We start from the raw sequence: 21262 nt of genomic DNA on the forward strand, positions 1-21262 counted from the left end.
CACGCACCGCTAACGGCAGCAGTAGTGTAGACCGGTCGTTGTCGTCGCTGTTGTTGTTCTTGCAGCAGTATTAGTGTTGAACGTGCGCCCGTACTGAGTGCCGGTTACTCGTCTGCGTATCTGTCCGTTACCAAATAACGAAAAACGACCCCTTCAAATATCGTTTGATTATTGCCGTGATTCGCAGTAATTCTGGTTGTTTGTCGCGTGGAGACCGAGCCGGTCGGGCCCGGGTAGCATTCGATCGATAACACCGTTTCCGGTTCCACAACAGTGCGGCGTCGGCCATGCGTTTGATGCCGTTGCGCGATTTATAGTGTTGGCAGTGGACGATCATCCCCCTCGTACGATTTAAATAATTAATTATTTAACATTTAATTGAACCGTTCCGTAGTTCCGTCGCGGTTTATTACCGTTTTCGTTTCTCGTAGTAGCAACCGGCCGTCCGGAAGCTAAAATGACTCGCAGTCTTTGGTTGTTCGCGGTCGTCCTGTGCCTAGCACAGACGGCAATCGCCAGCGCACCTTCTTCGTGTTACCGGACTTCCAACTACTTCCGAACGCATTTCAACGACACCAGCTACGTGTTGGAACAACCAGCTGTATCAAGTAAGTGTTCAAGTGCTTTGTGTCGGATTTTGCATAGAAAATGTTCTTATCAATAATACATTAGCTATTTATTATGTTATTGTCACGTTCGTCGCAAATCACAGTCAGCTAGCGCACCCTGTGATATACATTGAATAATCTACGAGAGTTGAGTGTGATAATAAAGGGGTAGTTAGTGATTGCGATGAAGATTTCATCTAAGAAAAAAATTAGTACAGGGGTGGCTGTGCCCCTCTCCTAACCAGTGATAACTTCTCATGCCACTTTTCCACTGTATGTTATAATATACGTACATCATGCCGGGCACGTGCCTGTTTATATCGATTCGTCATCCGCCGCGGAATAAAATTAACTCCTTTGATGCTGCCAAATGTGCCGTCGGATAGGATAAGGGTGGTTGTGTGTAATATTTTTAAAGGGTGACAGTATATTGCGCATTTCCGGCCCCTCTACATATCCATGCGAGCGAGCGTGCGTGCGTGTGCTTGTTTTTCCTTTCTCTCCCTCTTTCTGTAGCGCTCTATATTTTCGGACGTTTGCGCCACCGACTTCTAAATCGATTCGATCGACAACTCAAACGCTAGGCCGTTTCGAACGCGCGTTGATGTTCATTTTTTTCACGTATATAATATATAATAATATTGTACGGTTCATCTAACTAGATAAGTTTAGATAATAATAATGTTATATTTACGCGTCCTTGCCATAAATGCTTGATATTACGTGTTGCTCTGATGCATATCAGTTTTGCAGACAATTTTCGAAAGGTCAACTCAATATCAAATATTAATATCATGTTTTCGTAAATGTAATAATATGACGCCGGAAAACGCGCCGTGTATACACGTTCTAATGCATCTATATATAGAGCAATATCCGATTAAACTCTATTCACTGATAGTTTTGCTCATATTACCGGTAAACTTAAGATTTGTACCTTTTCTAAATATTCAACTTAGGAATTTAATGAATTTCTAGTTTTTGAATGCCAACCAAAGATAATCGATTTATAGATTGATAAAATTAAGTCAAAAATAGTCAATATCACTCATAGTAATTTTCGGAAAAAGTTGTTGGTCTTTTAAAATTGATAATTTCATTTAAATTTCAAAATACACGAATAAGTGTTGTACAATGTTCAATCTTATCATGTATGTAAAAATAAATCACTCGTATAATAATTGTAATAAACATTCATTTAAATATGAATATTATTTTTTATCTATACTGTTAAAAACAAATTATCTGGAAATTGTTGTTATATTAAATGTTTATATTTTTTTAAATAGGTACATACTTTTTGCTGACTTTATGTATAATATTTTTTTACTTTAATTTTATAATCACCTTTGAGATCAAAACATTTTATTATTTTTCGAGTAAAAAACCATTAAGTTTTTAATAAAATCTTCAAATTTATAACGTATAGCCGTGTAGGTTATATTTAATTTTAGCACTAATTTTGACGCCTGTTTATGCTTTGGTTTAAAATTTATTTAATGGCAATATGTATGTTATAAATGATTAGACCAAAAAAACTTGACAAAAATTTATCATTTTTAAATTTCAATATGGTATAGCTAATATTCAGTTTACTTAAAAGGATGTCAGAGCATTATTTGTTTTCTCTACCGTCTCATACCAAATTTGTATTTTGCAGAGAAAACTTTATACTGTATTATTAACTTTAATATTAGAGCTAATTGATATATTTTCAAACTTAAAGTTAAGAATATGATCTGTGTTTGTACATTAGATATTTAAATATTTTACGATGTTTCAATTTTTAGCGAAGTATTATTCTATTTAAGTACCTATTCAAAATTCATCTGAAAATTGAAATTTGGTAAAAAAAAACCAACGTACAAACACAGATATTGTTTTAAATTTTAAGTTATAAAATTTAATATATCAATCCCTTCTAAATACTAAAACCAACATCACAAGGTTGGTTCTGCTGAGCGCAAATTAGATGTGGGTCAGAGGGAGAAAACAAATGCGTTGAAACCCTTTCCGATATAATTTATAAGGCAGATATATAATAACCTTTAGGTATTCAGTAGATATTTACAATTTTACAAAGCATACCGTTAAATTAAATTAAATTTGTTCATAATTACGCATAATACATATAGATTATTATATCTAAAAAAAACGTTAACCGCCGATGGTCGGGATATTACAATTTTGATCTCAATTGCCATACCCTACATTAAAGCGACCACGAATTGGAATTTAATAATTAATCATAGGTACGAAATCGATTTGTAATAATACAAAATAATCCATGTTTAGGTATATGGAAACGACGTGAATAGATTTAACTGGTATAATCCTCTTATAATAGTATAAATATTTTGTATTGTTTATAAATAATATGTAAATCGTATATTATGCCAACGTAGCCTACATCGTAACTATCGAGAATTTTGCACTGCTGAAAAAATGTAAGTTAAAAAAATAGAAGAACTAAAATACGATTAAAAAACGGCTTAGGTATTTATACTATGTATTTTTTTATTTCATTAACGATAATTTTTTTTTACCGTTCTTATCTGCTGCTGCTTCTTCCAACCACCACTGGTTTTCCTGTGTAAACAATGCGTCCTCATTGAGGTATGTCGGGAACGAAACGATTTGTGTGGAATGTCTTCGTCTCCCGAATATATTGGCCGTAAACCGTTGTATCAGACGGACTAATAGAACAGAAAAGGGTTGTCTCCGGAATGGCAATATAACTATAACCAAAAAACGGGAGATAACCAAATGATGGAGTTTATCTGAATACACAATACACATACGTACATAAGGTACACTGCATACTATAAATGCACTCGTATTTTTATTATATAGGTGCCTATACATACGTTGTAAAATAAAAATTTTTGTTTTTATAAAATAAATAAAAGTATGTACTGTAAAAGTATATAACGCGCGCAGAAGGCATTATAAATCAACAATGACGAAAACGACTGAATACATTTTAATGAACAATAAATGATGAGAATAACATCTTATTACCCTGGTTATTACTTATTAGAGTCATGATAATAATACATTGCCATACAGTAATATTTTATGAGGATCTTTTTTATTTAAAAAAGAAAAAACCTTTTAATTAGATTGTTATAAAACAGTATTGATATATTTTGATAACATTATTTTTATGTGTATAAACCTTATAAAAACAGTTTTAAAATATAAATTATACAATCATATCATTTCATTAAAATTTGTAAAATTTAGTATTTATTATTCTATTACAATTGTAGTCAGTTTTCTTAGTATTTTTAGGATATAATATTTTTTGAAAGTATAGTTTTTGATAATTTTGTGCATATATAGGGACCATGATACATATGATAATACGGTAGTCGCTTTCGTAATAGTTTGATAGTTACTATCGTTTATGGGATTAGATTTAGTATTTTTTGTACATGGACCTGGCTTAAAACACCTACTTAAGTTATTCAGTTAGGATAGTTTTTTATTATATTACTAACAATTCAGAACATATATATTTTTAAATCATACATTATTTATAATAGTAACGATGCCATAGTTATTGAAATCGTTTAAATTATAATTCAGGAAATTTAAAATGTTTAACAACCTTTCATTTTTTATTATCAGTTACTGTTCGAAGTACACCAATATTATGCGAAAATCTTATGTTATCACATTAGATATGAAATTGCGTTAATCATTATAATGTATTTATGTATCAATGATAAACCCTTGCTAGCTATTTATCTTTATTTTTAGTTTTATTTGGAATCATCATTGCTATCATAATCATATTGCCTTTTTATTACGTTTATGTATGATTCATATAAATTATAGTTCCTAATATACTTGTGGATTTACTTAAATTCAAATGAATACAAATTAAAATCAAAATTATGTTCCTGGTAAAATACAAAGATAATACTTGAGATTATTCTTAATAATTACAATGTATAAACATGTAAACACATTTTATTTTATTTAAGTATTTAAATTGCTATTCTTATAAACCCTATAGGGTAATTTCAAGTATTTTTTTTTTGAAGGATTGTAAGCAACAAGTGTCTGAATAATAATAATACATTTGACTCTTTTACGAACACACAAATTAACGCTTCTGAATAAAAGCAATTCTTATCCACTTTATAAAAAATGACTAAATAAACAAAAGTATAGGACTCTTTTGTCTGCCCTTTTTAACTTAAAAGTAATTTGTGTAATTAATTTATTTCGCATAAAAGCATTTATAAAGCATTTTTTTTTATAAAACTTAACATAGGGATGGCATATGATATTTCAAAAACCATACATTAACTCGTTAAATTTAAAATTGTTGACGAATAAATTTAAATATAAATGTATAAATTATTGATTAGTCATGTTTGTATATGTAGATACTATTGAAAATTATTATTATTATTTTTTTAATTCTATTAAAATAATTATATTGTCAAACGAAGCGAAACGTTAGTAAATATACTTAAAATAGTTATAATACTTAAAATCAACTGATATATCATATTTTATTTTCATTAAATTGACACTTCATATTCTTTACCAAACATAAAAATAAAATAATTAAAACACATGAATTATAAAAATAAAATACAATTCAATTTTTAAATGTGGTTTTAGGTATTATACATATAGTCTATACTTACTGTACTCCTGAATAGCGATCGACTGTGCCTGGGACTATATCGCGTACCTAACTAATATTTACCAATTAATATTAAATGCTGAATCAAAAATACAATTTCCTAGAAATTACCTACTTTAACTTTAAATATATCAAGTATAAGAACCTGTTTATTCATTCTTATAAACAAAAAAAAAATATATTCATAGTCATATTTAGGTACATCTATAATATAATAAAAAGACATAATATTGTAATAACAGTTGTCTATTAACGGTCTGCTGATTTAATAAAAATTAATAATAATTCATTACAAATTTTCCATAAGTTCGTACCTAGTCTGAACCTATAGATAAATATACGATGAATTATGATTGAATGATGCCCGTGCTTTAACTTGTCGTCGATAATCATAATATAATTATATACACCTTCAAATATAAAACTAATGTAATTACAAATGTTAAATGAAGAGTAATATGTCTCCCTCTCTCAACTTTTGATATAATTAACGCTAAGGATTGTATATATACACACACACACACACACATATATATATATATATATCATATGGTGAGAACAATCGTTTTTATTATGTTCTCCGCCGTCAGATCCAACTGGAATTTTTAACACACAATTTTTTTTTATTATGATTATTTCATACACCGACTCACTTCAGGGCAAAGTGAAAATCGTCGCAATTACCACTAAAAGCCATGTACACGATTTTTTTTTAAATGTTTTTTTTTTATACCCATTTTAGTTGATTGGCCATTTTGACACGTCATCGTGAAATTACACACGGATAAAGCGCGCAATAATAACCGTAATGACGGAATGTTTTCTCGTGTATACGTTATAATATTATATAGGTACGTTTACGCGTTGAAGGGTCGCATTATAGACTGCTGCAGCAGCTAAGAGCTGTTTAATGGAACGGACGCTTGTGGCCGTACAGTCACGTTCTCTCTACCTATATATAATATAAAATATATATAAACTCATACATAAAAAAAACATAATGTATGTGCGCATGTATTATAAATCTTTTATTTCATGTATAAGACGTGTCTCTTACGCGCGAGTAGTGGTTTTCCGGTGTCAAAAAATAAATAAAATAATAAAATCGTCTTCGTCTCTGTGCTTCATATTATTTAACTAATATTATATTTTATATACACATTATATACGTTTTTCGGGTTTTTCGTGCGTCCGAATAGAACTGCAGCCGGTCCATCATCGGTACCTACGTCGTGCCGGCCGTTATCTGGCGCAGAGATCCTATAATACCGTATAGATCGTACGTGTACGCGACAGTCGTTTCGTACACGTCGGATCTACCGACACGTTTACCCGCCATGGACATTGTACACCATCATAATATACGATGTCGTGATGGTTCGTGTGCCGAAGATAAGCTATAGACTCCGCCAGGTCCACGACAGCGTCTTGGCCGCGTGACGAGATGACAAATAATAAATGTATAACATTATTATATCCTGCAGTGGCGCCATGTTCATATTTTAAATGGGCGGGTAATTTTGTTAAGGTGTACAATTTTTCTATCATTATTGATTAAGTATTGCGTAGTATGTTGACTTCAGAGCCGCCCTTGGTTGACTTTAACTCGGTGTGATAAATTAGTAATGTGATATATTTTATTGATTTAGGTACTCTATTAGAGCTAGCGCATAACATTATATATGCATGTAACAAAATGCTGTATTGTTGACTGTTGTATATAAAAGGAGAACTGCAAAGATAATATTATACTGTATGTGTATGTTCTATTTATTAATTTATTATTGAAAGTTATATAGGTTCAATTATAATGTTGATTGATATTGTAAAATAAATTTATAATTTTTTATGTGGGTAGCTTACGAATAAAATATTTTCTTGAAGCCACTAATTATGATGCCCATCTACATATTATTATTATTATTATATATATGTGGCCAAGTCATCACACCGCGTAACTATCGGACGGTTTAAAAAAAAAAAATTACATGATACCGTCACATGTTTATCTTTCTGGTCTGTTTCTCACAAAACGTCTCTGCGGGACAACAACGTTTTCTCAATGTGTGAATTGTTGCGTGCAAATCTCGAGATCTCGACTCGTGTGCATATACGTAAATGGTTTCGTGATTTATTTTTTGTTCCTTCGTTCCTGTCGTCATTAAAACTGGCGCAGAGTTATATGTGTTCATCAGCAACGTGATATGTACAATAATATCTCGTTCACTGTCGCCAGAATTCATCGACAGTAGGTATATATATTTAAATACCTATACAATATACATATTATATTATATACGTTTAGGTAATATTACGATACGAACGATATACGAGAAATCCGGTTATCTACTGAAAAATAGTTTTAAATTGGAGCGCTTTGTCTCCGAGCGTATTATTATTATTATTATTTATATGTGCCGTTTAGTGACAGTAAAAAATGAAATTGTGTTGCAGCAAAAGATTTTTAGATATCATATTTGTAAACAGTGCGCATGGCGTTGAATAATAATGCTGGATTACCAAACAATTTATTATCTTCTGTAACGTATTTACGTCCCTGTTGCTATAACTTATCTACTACTATAGGTACGCATATACCTATTATGTATAAATGTATAATATATAAATATTATGTATATAGTTGAATGAGAACTAGAGTGCTTTCTTTTTAGAACCGTTAACCATTTTGTTGCGAGATAAGATGTGATTTACCCATGTTTTTGGGTGAACAAATCATGGTGGTCATTGTATATATTTATATTTGGTTAAACAAATTTGTTCGTACAGTATTTTTTTTTTATCGTTTTCGTTATCAAGTCGTGTATTTCATACGTCATGTTTTGCCTCTTTTTTCCGTTATCGTATATGATTGCCGAGTCCAATTGATCATTGATATATTGAATCTCGAACCCAATACAATATGTTATATACAAAAATGTGCTTTAGGAGATTCAAGATCCCCTCTCCAGAAAGAAAGGATTTACGTCCAAAAATATATTCACCACCGGAAACACATTCTTCCGGTCACACTCCCGCAGTTTGTCCTGTGGTCCAACGTTTATTCGTTCCCTGAATCCACAATAGGAATTTCGGCTCCACCCCGTTCTCACTATTTTTAGGCGTGCCACAAAATACAATCAGCATATTAATAATAAATACCGCATTAATGGCCGAGGTTATTGAAGGTCCGGTAATATAATATACTCATCACGAGTGCAAGCTGAAAAGACGGACATCGTCGTAATGGATATATACACGCGCGTATATATAATAAATACACGTTATTTTTCTTCTCTTCTTTCTCTTCCTTGTGTTTGAACACCGCACATACAGCCGCGTGGATACTGGACAGGTATATATATATATATATATATGTGTGTGTGTATACACGCGGACCATGGGAGTCCGTTCTGAATACCAAATCTCTTCCTTTCTCAGTTTATGTCTGTGTATTTCTCTATCTTTATCTTTATCATTCTATCTCTCTCGTCGTGGATACGCATTGACCGTAATGGTGAATTACGGGCCGACATATTGAATGAGATTTTTCAGTGGTATTCATTAGCCGCCGTTATTATATCATATATACTGTCGGGACGTATACATATAGAACGATCAAGTGTGACGAGAAGTTATCATCGCATCCGTTGGCCCACGTCCACCTACATGGTTATAATGCTATATACCAAGCTTACATTGATTCTGAGTGCAGTTTTTTCATGCAATATGATATATAAAACAAGTTCAATCACATTGTTGGAATAATCTTGACAATTTTAACACGTCAATTGTGACGAATAAAAAATGATAAACAATCGCGTGTTTATTTAAGATCCGCCATTGTTGTATAGAATATAATATTACTGTATAGGTATCTATATGCATGATTTAAAACAAGTGTAATATCTATTAAAATTATAATTTATCTATAGTTAAATGCTGTTTTATAATATATAAAGATTATAAAGACGTTTGAACGTAAAGGAAAGCTACAGTAGTTATATATTATATAATATTTATTTTATTGAAAACAATTTTTGATAACGTTGAAAGTGAGCTATCAATGCCATCATCAAATATAGAGTTAGTACAGTCATCAAAATTATTCTTGCTTAAAACGAAAGAATTTTTTAAGTGTGGGACTTTAGCGGAACAATATAGCAAACCGTTAGCGTAGCTTAAAAGACATGCGGAAAATTGTGAAGTGCTCTTTTGAACATTTCCCTAGACAGCAGTATACGGTCTATCATATTTCTTCAAAAACATAACACACACACACAACCGCCACCAGCTCGCACTGCGAATAAGCAGCCCGTTGTGAATTCGTCTGGCTGCAGGAAAAGGAATACATAATAATATATATTGTTAAAAATATCATAATAAATGTATAATAAACAGTGTGTTTTATACAACATGATTTATATGATATATACTGAAAATCATTGTACACGCAATATAGTAATATAGACAGTATATTATATGATCTATTACGTCCCAGGTTTTGTCTCGTGGGGTGGTCGGCGGCGGAGGTCGTATCAAGACCTAAAGATAAATTCTTCGGGACCATAAAAAAATAAATAATTAGCTCGTAAACCTCAATTACTGCGTGTTCATTGATCACACTGCGTTCGTTCTGTATATATATATATATACACACATATAATACATCTATGTGTGATTTTTATCCTCCCGCGTGTCCGCGCTATGGCCCCTCTCCGGCTCTTCGCCTTCGGCATCTGCATCATTTACCGCACATATTGTCTAGTCATCCCGAGCTGGCCGTCTATACACTATATAGGTATATAGGCATACGCTTCGCGTACACAAATAATCTTTTGTTCCCATAACTGCATTTAAACACAATGCTCGGCGGCTCGTCTTTCTCACTCGGCGTGCGTGGACGAACTGCAGCGCCGCCGCTCCGGTTCCCGTAGTACTAGTAGTAGGTATATTATATAATACCATTATATATAGTATGTATATAATATAGACTGCAGTGCATATACTTGATATATGTATAGTAGTAGAAGATGCTGTGTGTGTATGTGGTTTTGTATGTATATATATATGGGTACCTATATCTTCTCCGGGCTTCAGAGATTAAATCATTACACCATCATTACATATTTGAAAACATTAACCGTAACAAATGACAATGGCGCGGGCATCCTATGGAATTTGACCGAGAAAACGGTGGGAAAGTCATTGGAATGGTTTTTTTCCGTATTTATTTTAATTCGTTTATTGTTAGCTAGGTATACTCTTCATTATTTCGGTTTTTTCTTTTTTGTTCTCCTTTCAAACGATGTTTATAGGGTGGTCCTGACACGCGTCCCATTATACACATATTATATACGTTCGTATAACTATTATTATATAGTACGCTGTATAATTACACGTCTGTGGTAAATGCACAAAATTGAGAGTTTTGTTATATTACGTCGATTCACGTGCAGTGTTTCCAAACTCGATTTATGTTTATTATTGCGCTATCCTGTTCTGAGCAAAATAATATTAAAATACCGCAAGTTCCGTGTGTAACGGACATCGCGACAAGGTCTCCTCTGTTGTATTATACAGGTGGTTATAAATCACTAGAAAATTTCTATACACCCAATCGTAACCGCTGGTGATTTCCTTAAGTCGCGCTGATTTACCTCGGCCATAATCGTCTTTTTTAAAAAAAAAAAAACAGTGTTTCTAAGAAACGTATGAATATTGCTCTATAAAATGTAAGCCTTGAACAATCACTGCGGATTTTTATTTCGCTGCAATTTCGGTCAGTCAATCGAACAAAATATTAAATATTAATTCTATCAATATATACGCCAATGACAACATATTAATAATACTCATATTATATTATTGCGTGTATATAATTTGACTATCGATTATTATTTACTATTCGAGTGTTTATAATACCGTTTAAAGAAAAACAACATATTTTCATAAAAACATGTACCCAAGTACCTATTATTATTGAATTTGTTTTTCTGTTACGTACAGTGTACAGTATACATATTATAATATACGTAGGTATTCGTTTGTCAACTGTGCATATTATACAATACATAATGCATGCGTTTTCCATTCAGGTGGACACTAGTCAAAATTGTCACGGTCCACGTGATTTGAAAAGTACCTTAGCTATATTCAATGGCCGCATCGAATCATAATCGCGGGGACACATTAGTGATACATGGCAGTTTTCTGTTAAGGAAAAGAACTCGAGAGAAAAATTATAAACAGCGGCGTTTAAAACATTATCCGCGATGGTTAAGATCCCGATGATGCGGGTTCACTCCAGTTGAAAAACACCTTTATTATCCCACATAATATAGCATTCCTCTGGGGCCACCTGGACACGTCATTGGACCGAAAGAGAGGGTGGTCTCCAAGAATTTCCCCGTAATATTCATCAGCTGCAGCCGAACCTAAGCCGATTGGTCACGTGCGTACTACCGCGATTCCGTGGCTAATTGCACCGGTCTCCTCCGGGGTGTATGGCGGGATTGAAACATCACGCCGCTGTCGACGGAACACCATGCACACATACATACACACACACGCAAACACCCGGTATATAAAAATCGTCATGTGTGGTAAAAACCGGATTTGGCCGGTTCATGTATTTAGAACTTAAAAGAAGAAGAAAACGAAGAAGAATATTTAAGGAGAAAAAGAAATAAACACGCGTTTAACACCACTTCACCGGTGTACTTATATATATATATAAATTTGTTGTGAGCCGGATTGGTATTGATGATGGTCGTGTTAATGGACATATTATTTGTCGTCGTGTTCTTATCGGTCGCGACAAATTATTACTCCCTGCGGTCGTGGGGTTGACATGAGTCATATATAGGTACTATATATAATATATGTTTTAAAATTAATGAGAAACGAATCTGTCGAGACACGTGATCTGCTGAAGACCAAGTCGGTCACCGCAGCAGCTGCGGAGTACCTATATATTATATGTATATTCATAATAGCCAATTGGTACTTTAAATATTTTTTCTTCATCGTACATTGTAATGTTATTATATCATTGATATAACGTCTTATTTAAATGTAAATATTTTAAAATATGAATCATTTTATTCAATAATAAACTAAAATATAATTTTCGCATTTTAAGCATTCGAGTATTTTGATTATACACATTTTTAATATTTAATATTTAAATTTTATAAATTATTATTATATTATAATTTGGATTGTTTTTCATTTATAGTCATAAACAAACAAAAAGGTTATTTTTAACAAAGCTTCTATAGTAAGTATACCTAATAGTTTTAAGTATATCGGATTTCTTCAAAACAAGCGTGGGCTAAGAAGTTATTTGTGAGTACAAACGCACCCTTTATCGTGTATATAAAATATAAAAGCTCGTTAAAACTTTGAAAGGCTTCAAATGCTTCAATAGGTCCCTTATTCCTTATATTCGTGCTTAACGTGTATATATATATTAGAGTTAATTATTGGCATAGTTTTAGGGGAATGTGTTGAAAACAAGTCAGTATTAAGTCTTTACATTGCGCATTCATGTGGATCCATTATGCGCGTAAAGTACGACGAAATAATGTGCTGCGTGAACATGTTTGTGTATATATTATATAGAAGGGTTCTGTGCAAAGTTAACACGTTCTAAACTTCATCAACGACTAATTTTGGCATATTTACTGTGTATATTCGATTCAATATCGTATATGTACGATATACCCGCTTAGTATTAACATTTGTAGTGCGAATTGTGTTTTCTGCCACTGCGAAAGATTTATTATGATTATACGTTCATATTAAACTACTGCGTGTGAATATATATATTATATATTATTACAATATTATGTATTAATTAACAAAACCTGTTTTTAAAATTGAAATTATCAAAACGATTTTAAAATTCATCGCTGTAATAATAATAATAATAATAATAATAATAATAATAAATAAACGTACATGTATTAATTACAAAATGTTGTAGGTATTGGAATTTTTCACAGTTTAATTATTGAGAGCAAAACGTTTTTTTTTTCTTGTTTAAAATTTTTATCATAGTAGTATACCTGTATTCGATATAACCATATTGGCCTCACTATAGATTTATACAATTACGCCATATGTAAATTTAAAATGCAAACGACCTCACTTTTTAGAACCGAAAATTCGTACTCGACACCCGGCGTTTGCTGATGGTGCTAAAATAAAACCAAAAACAATGCTCAGCATAATATATACGATATAACTGCAATCTATTATATCCCATTATTTCCATATTTTCCGACGTGCGGATTTCCATCAGTCTCGTTATTCGGAGCGGTTAAATACGACAATTAATCAAATAATATATAACACGCGCGGAAACTGAACCGAAGTCTTAGTATAATACAATATTATGTGTATGACGTACAATACATCATTCGCCATTGCCCTTGGTAGCCTCATTATTCTAGTCCAGAGCGGCAATGATGGTAATAATAAAACAGAGTTCGGTCATAAAGCCATATTTTTTATTTCCTCGTTTTTCTTCTTTTTTACTTAATTTCTTTTATTTACTAATTGCTCACATCAAACAGTTTACGTTGTATATATTATATTACTATACTTTATTGATTAGGCGCGTTCGCCTACGCTTCAGGTTAATAATATAATGCTATACAAGTAATATCGTTTACTCGACTCTCTCTCCCATACCGCCGATACGATCTGTCGGCTACCATCGACGGAGACGTGGGCGTCGGGATTCCTATGTTTTCTTCTTCTTTTCCTCCGTAACCAACAATGCGGCGTGGTGTACGATGAATCTTATATACAAATCACTTGGTTTTTTAATTATTTTCATAAAGACCACTGCTATTATTATACTAATGTATGATAATGTGGTTAGTTTCTTTAATTTCATGTCGTATTTAAATTTATGCAATGAATTTCTAATACAATTAAAACGATTCGTATTTATCGATTAGTTATAATTATGCACTATTAGTATTCCTCCTATACACACACTAAATTAATACCAAATACGAAGAAACTAATACTATAAGCAATAATAGTGTCTATATTCGTGTTAGACTATACTCCTGTAGTTCAGTACGTATAAAATATCGACACTAATTATTTGAGTTGATATATTCAAACGTCGAAGGGTCGTACAAAATTATTCCGATCTCCTTGAACTGTCGTTTTAGTACATATTAATTGTACATTATAAATTGTTTTTTATCGTGTGATTCACTATTTTAATATTTTCGGCGAGAGACTTTGTACCATATTATCTGATAACTATAGCATAGATAAAAATAATATAGTAAATAATTGGTATAGAACAAAATAATTGATATTTTATCGTATGCTGCTTATTGTCCGGTGTGGGTTTTGCTTATAATTCATACGTATGTATGTATCATATATTGTGTATTTTTTCGCAAAGATCCTCCGCTGGCGATAATTTCGTCTGTTTGGTGTTACGCTATGACGCAATAAAATATATAGAGTTGAGAAACATGTAGGTAGCGTGTGTATACATTAACTCCGACCGCAGAAAATAAAGTATATACGTATAATATATTATATAAAAAAACGTAAATCTTGTACGAAAAAGTAAAGCCCGCGCATTCGATCATTAGACATCTGCGCCGACATCCGATATGGCATAGTCGGCTAAAAAAAACTAATTCATCCGTACGCCTTTAATCGGCTTATAAAAAATCACCGTGCAAATATAATATATTTTAATGTCCGCGGTATTCAAATAATAAATAAGGAATTAATCGTACTAAAAATATTATAATTACATTTCAACACACACACACATGTACGTACATATATTATGAGTATAGTGTATACAAACAAATTTAATCGTAATACGATTATCCAAACTCGTCGATTTATGTATATGTATTTATGGGTACCTATTCTATTTGCAACTGTCACGTATAATATAATTAGCGATTTCTTTTTCATCTGCATTTGCACGTTTAGCTTAATTTTTTTATTGTAAAAAAAAATTAAAGATTGTCAGAAGTAGTAGAATAAAAACGTATGGACGATGATGATAAGCGTGTTCGGTCCAAACATAATAGGTATTTTAAATGAAATAAAATAATAATAGCAATAAACCCCGTTGAAGACCATCGTGTACATACAATATACATTATGTTATAGATGTTATAATAATAATGTATATTGATATTATATAATATACTCCTCGATGTTGTAGTGTCTGCGCGTGAGAACGGTGTAATATATAATACAGCTGTATACTGGAATAGCGCCAACCGCGCGTGCATTATTATTATGTAGTAAACGCGTGTTAATGATTGTCAAAAATACGTAGGTTTTTTTTATAAGTCTCGTAAAATGTTAACATTTCAAGCGTAAAATTATAAGATCGAAATAAACCGAACGTCGGATTTTCGCGACATAATTTATTAGTTACATCGCACGTGTATTTTATATTACATTATTCAAACGATTAGTGGTGGCCTGCGACGTATTACACTGCAGTTGACGTCGTCAACAAAGACGCATACGTATGTTGTATTATATGGGTATATCGTCGTGTTTGGCACGACTCGCAGCTGTGGCCACACTATATAATATTATAATTTTAACGTTTGTTACTTATAAATTAATATACTATTACATTTTAAATGTTATTTTAATGTGCAATGCATTAAAATGGATTTACCCCTTAAAGATATTATATACTTGTGTACTATTTAAAATTAATAATCTATATATTATTTACCTATTTATATAAATTATAATTCACTAGAAAATCAACTTATAATACGAGTGTTTTGTTTTTTAGTTGGACTTATTAATTATACAATTGCGGATATATTATAAAATGTTATTGAATTTAAGTAGTTAATTGAATTGTTATGCTCATAAGCCTTATTTTCATATTTATTAGCTTGTTTAAAACTAATTTATCTATAGATTCGTTTAATGCTAGTACAGAAATCACCTGGCTGGTAAAACTTTTAATTCTTTATAATTTTAGAAATTATGGATTCTTTTAAACATTTTTTTCTTGGGACATATTCATATAGGTACCTACAGCTTTTTTATTATTATATTTTTCGAGTTATTTTATAGTAGTACGTTGTCTGAACAATCTCCTCATGATGTCGTTTTAAACTATATCAAAAAATTGATAATATTATAATGTTTATAGTCAGTTTAGTGGCGCGGCAATACAACTGATCGGACAATGACACTATGCACACTCACACGCACACTTACATGTGTATAATAATAAAAGACGTATAATATAATACTCGATAAAAAAAATATTGTTAAATGGATAAAAATCCGATCCAGTCGTGTTTCGATTGCATCTGTGTTGACGATTCGTCGCGCGTCCGTTATGACGCGATGCGACGTCTTTTCAATGTTCTATCACGCTGGGCATGCTGTGTACTTATGCATTATTAATATATTAACATTTACCACGTCGTCGTATGGAAAATACATAACATCACATAAGTATGCGCTGCGAGTTCTGGCCCGAAAATTGCTATTTTTGATAGGCTCTCGTCGTTATTCGCGCGTAACAAAACGACGATCCGGCCGACATAGGGTTTTCGACCGGAGTGATTAGTACTCGGGCGATCGTTTTAATTTTTTCAGTGTTATCTCTATATGTTATCTCTTTTTATACATGGTCGTTTACATAATATTTTATTATTATGTTACGATGATAGCGGCAACCGTCACGAATAAAGTAGGTACTCATCGTATATGGACGCAATACTACAAGTATATAGGTACTCGATATAATAATACATATTTGTTTTTGGTGAAATGTGTGCGTTTGTTTTTTTGTCGCCACTATACAAAGCACTGAGCGGCACGTTTTTTGAAGTGTTGTGTTTACTTCGAAAAACTCGAGAGTTGTGTCCTATCGCCGTAGCCATCAAGTACCTATACCCAAAAACATCAATGCAAGGTTATCCTAAGTATAATATATTATATATTATATTTTATATTTTAACGTCGATGGGATGTATTCCTTTTCTCCATACGGCGGACGGTACAATAATAATATATTATACCCCTTATGTATTATCTGAGTTGTCCTCGTGTCATTTCTCTCTCGCGCCATCCATGAGCCGTTGTTTTCTAGATATATAATATATAGTAGGTATATTTATTGTATGTTTACAATACACAACGTCCCCTCCCCTGATTCTTCTCTCGGCCGTCACCAATTATTGATCTTCACGGATCCTGCAATGAAGCGTATTATTTATACTACTTCTATATAAGGTACCTTGGGTTTATATTATTATTATGTTACAATAAATCGGTGTATACACTTTAAGTTATCTCCAATTGGTCCACCTCCTTCTTTTTCAGTGTACCTATTACGATATTATATTTATAAAAAAATCCAAATTTATATACTCGCGCACTTACTTAGTAACATAAAATATTATGTTTTATTTTCCGTGTATACTCATAAATGAGTCATTTCAAAACTCAACTACGGATTTAATCCCCACATTACAAAACCACAAGATATTTACTGAAACCATTAGTTACAGCATTTATAATTATAGCTGTAAGTTATTTTCAATCTCGCCGCATGTTGTATATCTTGAGAGATATATAATATCGGATGTTTGAATAGGATATTCGTTTCTGCCTACGTTCTTTCTTAAAAATAAATTTGCGATCACATCAGCAAATCATAATCTTTATTTTAGTCGGTTACTGAATATCTTAATATGTCGAATTTATTTATTTCAAATAACGATGTAACTACTACTATAATTATAATTTTTTAAATAGTAACATGTCAATGTGATCTTAAATTCCATTACGAATATATTATGGTCATTGGGCTCTTGATTTCAACGATATTTTTGTTCATACAAATACCGCAATATTATTAAAATAAATAGTAACAAAGCAATACATTTTCACGATTTTCAGTGTTATTATAGCTGATTAAAACGCACTGTACATTGGAAATATTTTATCTAAAATGGAAAACGAAGATAAACGATTGTAAAATATGTTTTACACCCGTCAACAGTTCAATAGTTGTATTTTGGTATTAAAGGGATGTTCTACGGATAATAGTCTTATACGAGTAATAACCCCTCTTTAAAATAATACATTGTTATTTTCGAACACAAATAAAAACACTGTGGTACAAGTGAACAAATTTAGGCATTAGTGAAAAAAAAAAATAATACTTTAGACTGATCCTATTGTTATAATCTGGTTTTGTATTATTCGACACAGGTATCCTGATCCCAGCATGGATGGATAACCCTGTTATTATTCGTACAAAGACCCAAATTCCATAGTTTCTACCGAACATAATATACTATTGATATCTTCTCGAAGTGTTATAACATGTCCACTCACTATTCGTCTGTGCGTGTTTGAAACAATTACAATTATACAATAATATTATACTTAATATATTATGTTGTATTCAATTAATCTTGCTATTACCAGCAGCTATTGTTCATCGACTGTCGTTGATCATTCTTCTTCTCGGATCTTTTGTGTTTTCATTAATTCCATTACTATATTTACAACGTCTACATTGGCTGGTATCGTCAAGACCGCGTACAATCGTACAAATAATATAATAAATATTAATTATTGTCATACATAGGTACCACCTATATATAATATAATAAGTAATAACTAGTGAGTTAATTTTATAATTACTTTTTTTATAACGCACCGTATTTATCCTCGCATTGAATATTAACTTTTGTGTAGCGTAAAAAGCATTTGACCACAAGCATGAACTAAGATTAATCTTAGTTCATGACCACATGTGACAATATCAAACTCCGTTTATCAAGAAATAACATAACAAGAAAAATGTTATATAATATGTATATTGTATACATAATATTATTGTTGTTGTATCGACGTGTAAGTACAACTATAGTACAAGTATGCTCGCCGTTTATCACCATGACGATCCCGGATCGGTTGTCCATGACACCCTGTGAGTTCCTGTCTGCGGGGTGTATATATGATGACAGCTGCTGGTATATAGGACATAAGTACCTATATACTTCCTCCATCATGATATGAAACAATTGTAGGGTCACCGGAGACATATGATAGGGAACGAAGATTGCAAAATACGGGATGGTATAAGATTTCTGCGTTTTGGGCGTATGCATATCGTGTGACATATTACACACACACACACACACACACACACACACACAGTTGTAATGACACATTTTAAACAACGTCTGTCGGTGAATATACATATAGCGTATAAGCGCGCTAGCACGTGCTCGAAATAAAAATCTCAAAATACACCAACGGTGGCGGTACATCGATTATTTTTTTTTGTAGGCCGTTTTCGATAATCGCGGTAGAGGAAGTATACATTCTAATATATACGTATTATAAAACATAAAATAATAGTAATAATAATAACAATATTTATTAATATTATCCGATAAGATTTTATTCCCGAGCGTGTGAAAGAAGGTTTTCAGTCACTTTATAGTCGGTGTCTATACATATATATATACACACCGACACCGGCGGCGTATCCGAGATGATATACGTGTTGAGAATGACGAGAGAGAAAGAACTAGTGCGTGTGCGTTTGTATGATGTGTGTAAGAGAGATAGAGTGAGAAAGAAAACCCATTATGATGTGTGTCCTATATACGTATGCGTGTGTTGTACGAGCCGACAACGGTTGATCGGAGGAGGCGGGTGGCGAGGAGTCTGTACCGGTGGTCCGGATGATAAGTCCTATTGTGTCAATTCTTCTCCCCTCCTTCCGCCGATCGATGTCGTTCGCGGACATGGGGCGTGGGGGTGAAGCATTGTTGCAGTCGTCATCGGTCTTGTCCGCGCGTATTATATATTATAGAGAGCAACGTACACTGAGGTTTGCCGACGACGACGACGACGACCGCTCGCCGGGCACATTATTGTGTGCGGGCACCTTTCAGCGGCGCGTTTAGGACTTTACAAATCGGTGGAAGGGATGGCATTCGTGGCAATATTAAAATATAAGTATATATGAATAATAGTTGAGAGGTAGGGAAACGAGAATACCCTGTAACTGTATCCCCCCTCCATAATGGTTTAAATATACCACCGATGGCGCCTTTTTATGACATCTATACTCTATATAGTGTATCATAAATTCATAAGATATATATCTTATACATTGAAGGCTATCATATATAGGTTAGGCACCTAATACGATGTATAGTGTATATAGAGAGGGATGGTGGACGGATGATATGTATATTTTCATCCGCTTCGGCGATTTGTGTCGGTCCACTGATTCGCCCGTTCAAATTATCTATTGTGTACTCAAACATGATGTTTGATGTTCGCGATAGCTATATTTTCGATCATTTTTTGTATAGGTCCACACACAAATCGTTTTTATCCGTATCATAAGATTTTTGAAAAAACTTGAAATCGTTAAAAAAAACTTGTTCTCTACTCACCCTCTTCCGTCACGAATTAAATGTCTACTTACGAGTTACGATGACTATCGATGCGCGTGATACTGGCGAATTTTTCACTGTACATCGCTTATTATAATAATATATAAATAAGCGTTATCTAAGTACTGGTTTGTTGGGACGAGGGTTTAAACTCTCGTCAATTTGTACGTAATATATATAGTTATACAATTTATAATCCTCTCAGCAATGTTGTTTTGATTACTCACTCTGTACTTATTTATAAGTTTTAACTCAAAGCTCGGTATAGGTATTATAGTAAGTTTATGTACGCTTACGCCTTTTTTTTTCATTATAAATGGAAATTACAGAACGTGATCAAAAATTATCTAACATTCTATATAGTTGTGACCAATAATTAATACTTTTCGTTAAAAAAAAAAACAATTGCCCCTTTAATCATCGTGTCCGTTATCGCACTACAATTATACATTAATGCGTTTTTAATAATATTATTATTATTATGTATTGAATTATTTATAATTCTGCCTACT

At 32.4% G+C, this 21262-nt stretch overlaps 1 protein-coding gene across 1 annotated transcript in view; it reads left to right on the top strand.

Moving 5' to 3' along the window:
• Positions 1–21262, top strand: part of LOC132918175 (glypican-6-like) — a 54416-nt gene continuing 33154 nt past the window's right edge. Inside the window, exon 1 of the mRNA XM_060979299.1 lies at positions 1–608. Within this exon, the coding sequence (XP_060835282.1) occupies positions 458–608 (151 nt within the window). The 5' untranslated portion in view covers positions 1–457. The remainder of the gene's footprint in view (positions 609–21262) is intronic.

Source organism: Rhopalosiphum padi, chromosome 1 (genome assembly GCF_020882245.1).
Source record: "Rhopalosiphum padi isolate XX-2018 chromosome 1, ASM2088224v1, whole genome shotgun sequence".
Lineage (NCBI taxonomy): Eukaryota > Metazoa > Arthropoda > Insecta > Hemiptera > Aphididae > Rhopalosiphum > Rhopalosiphum padi.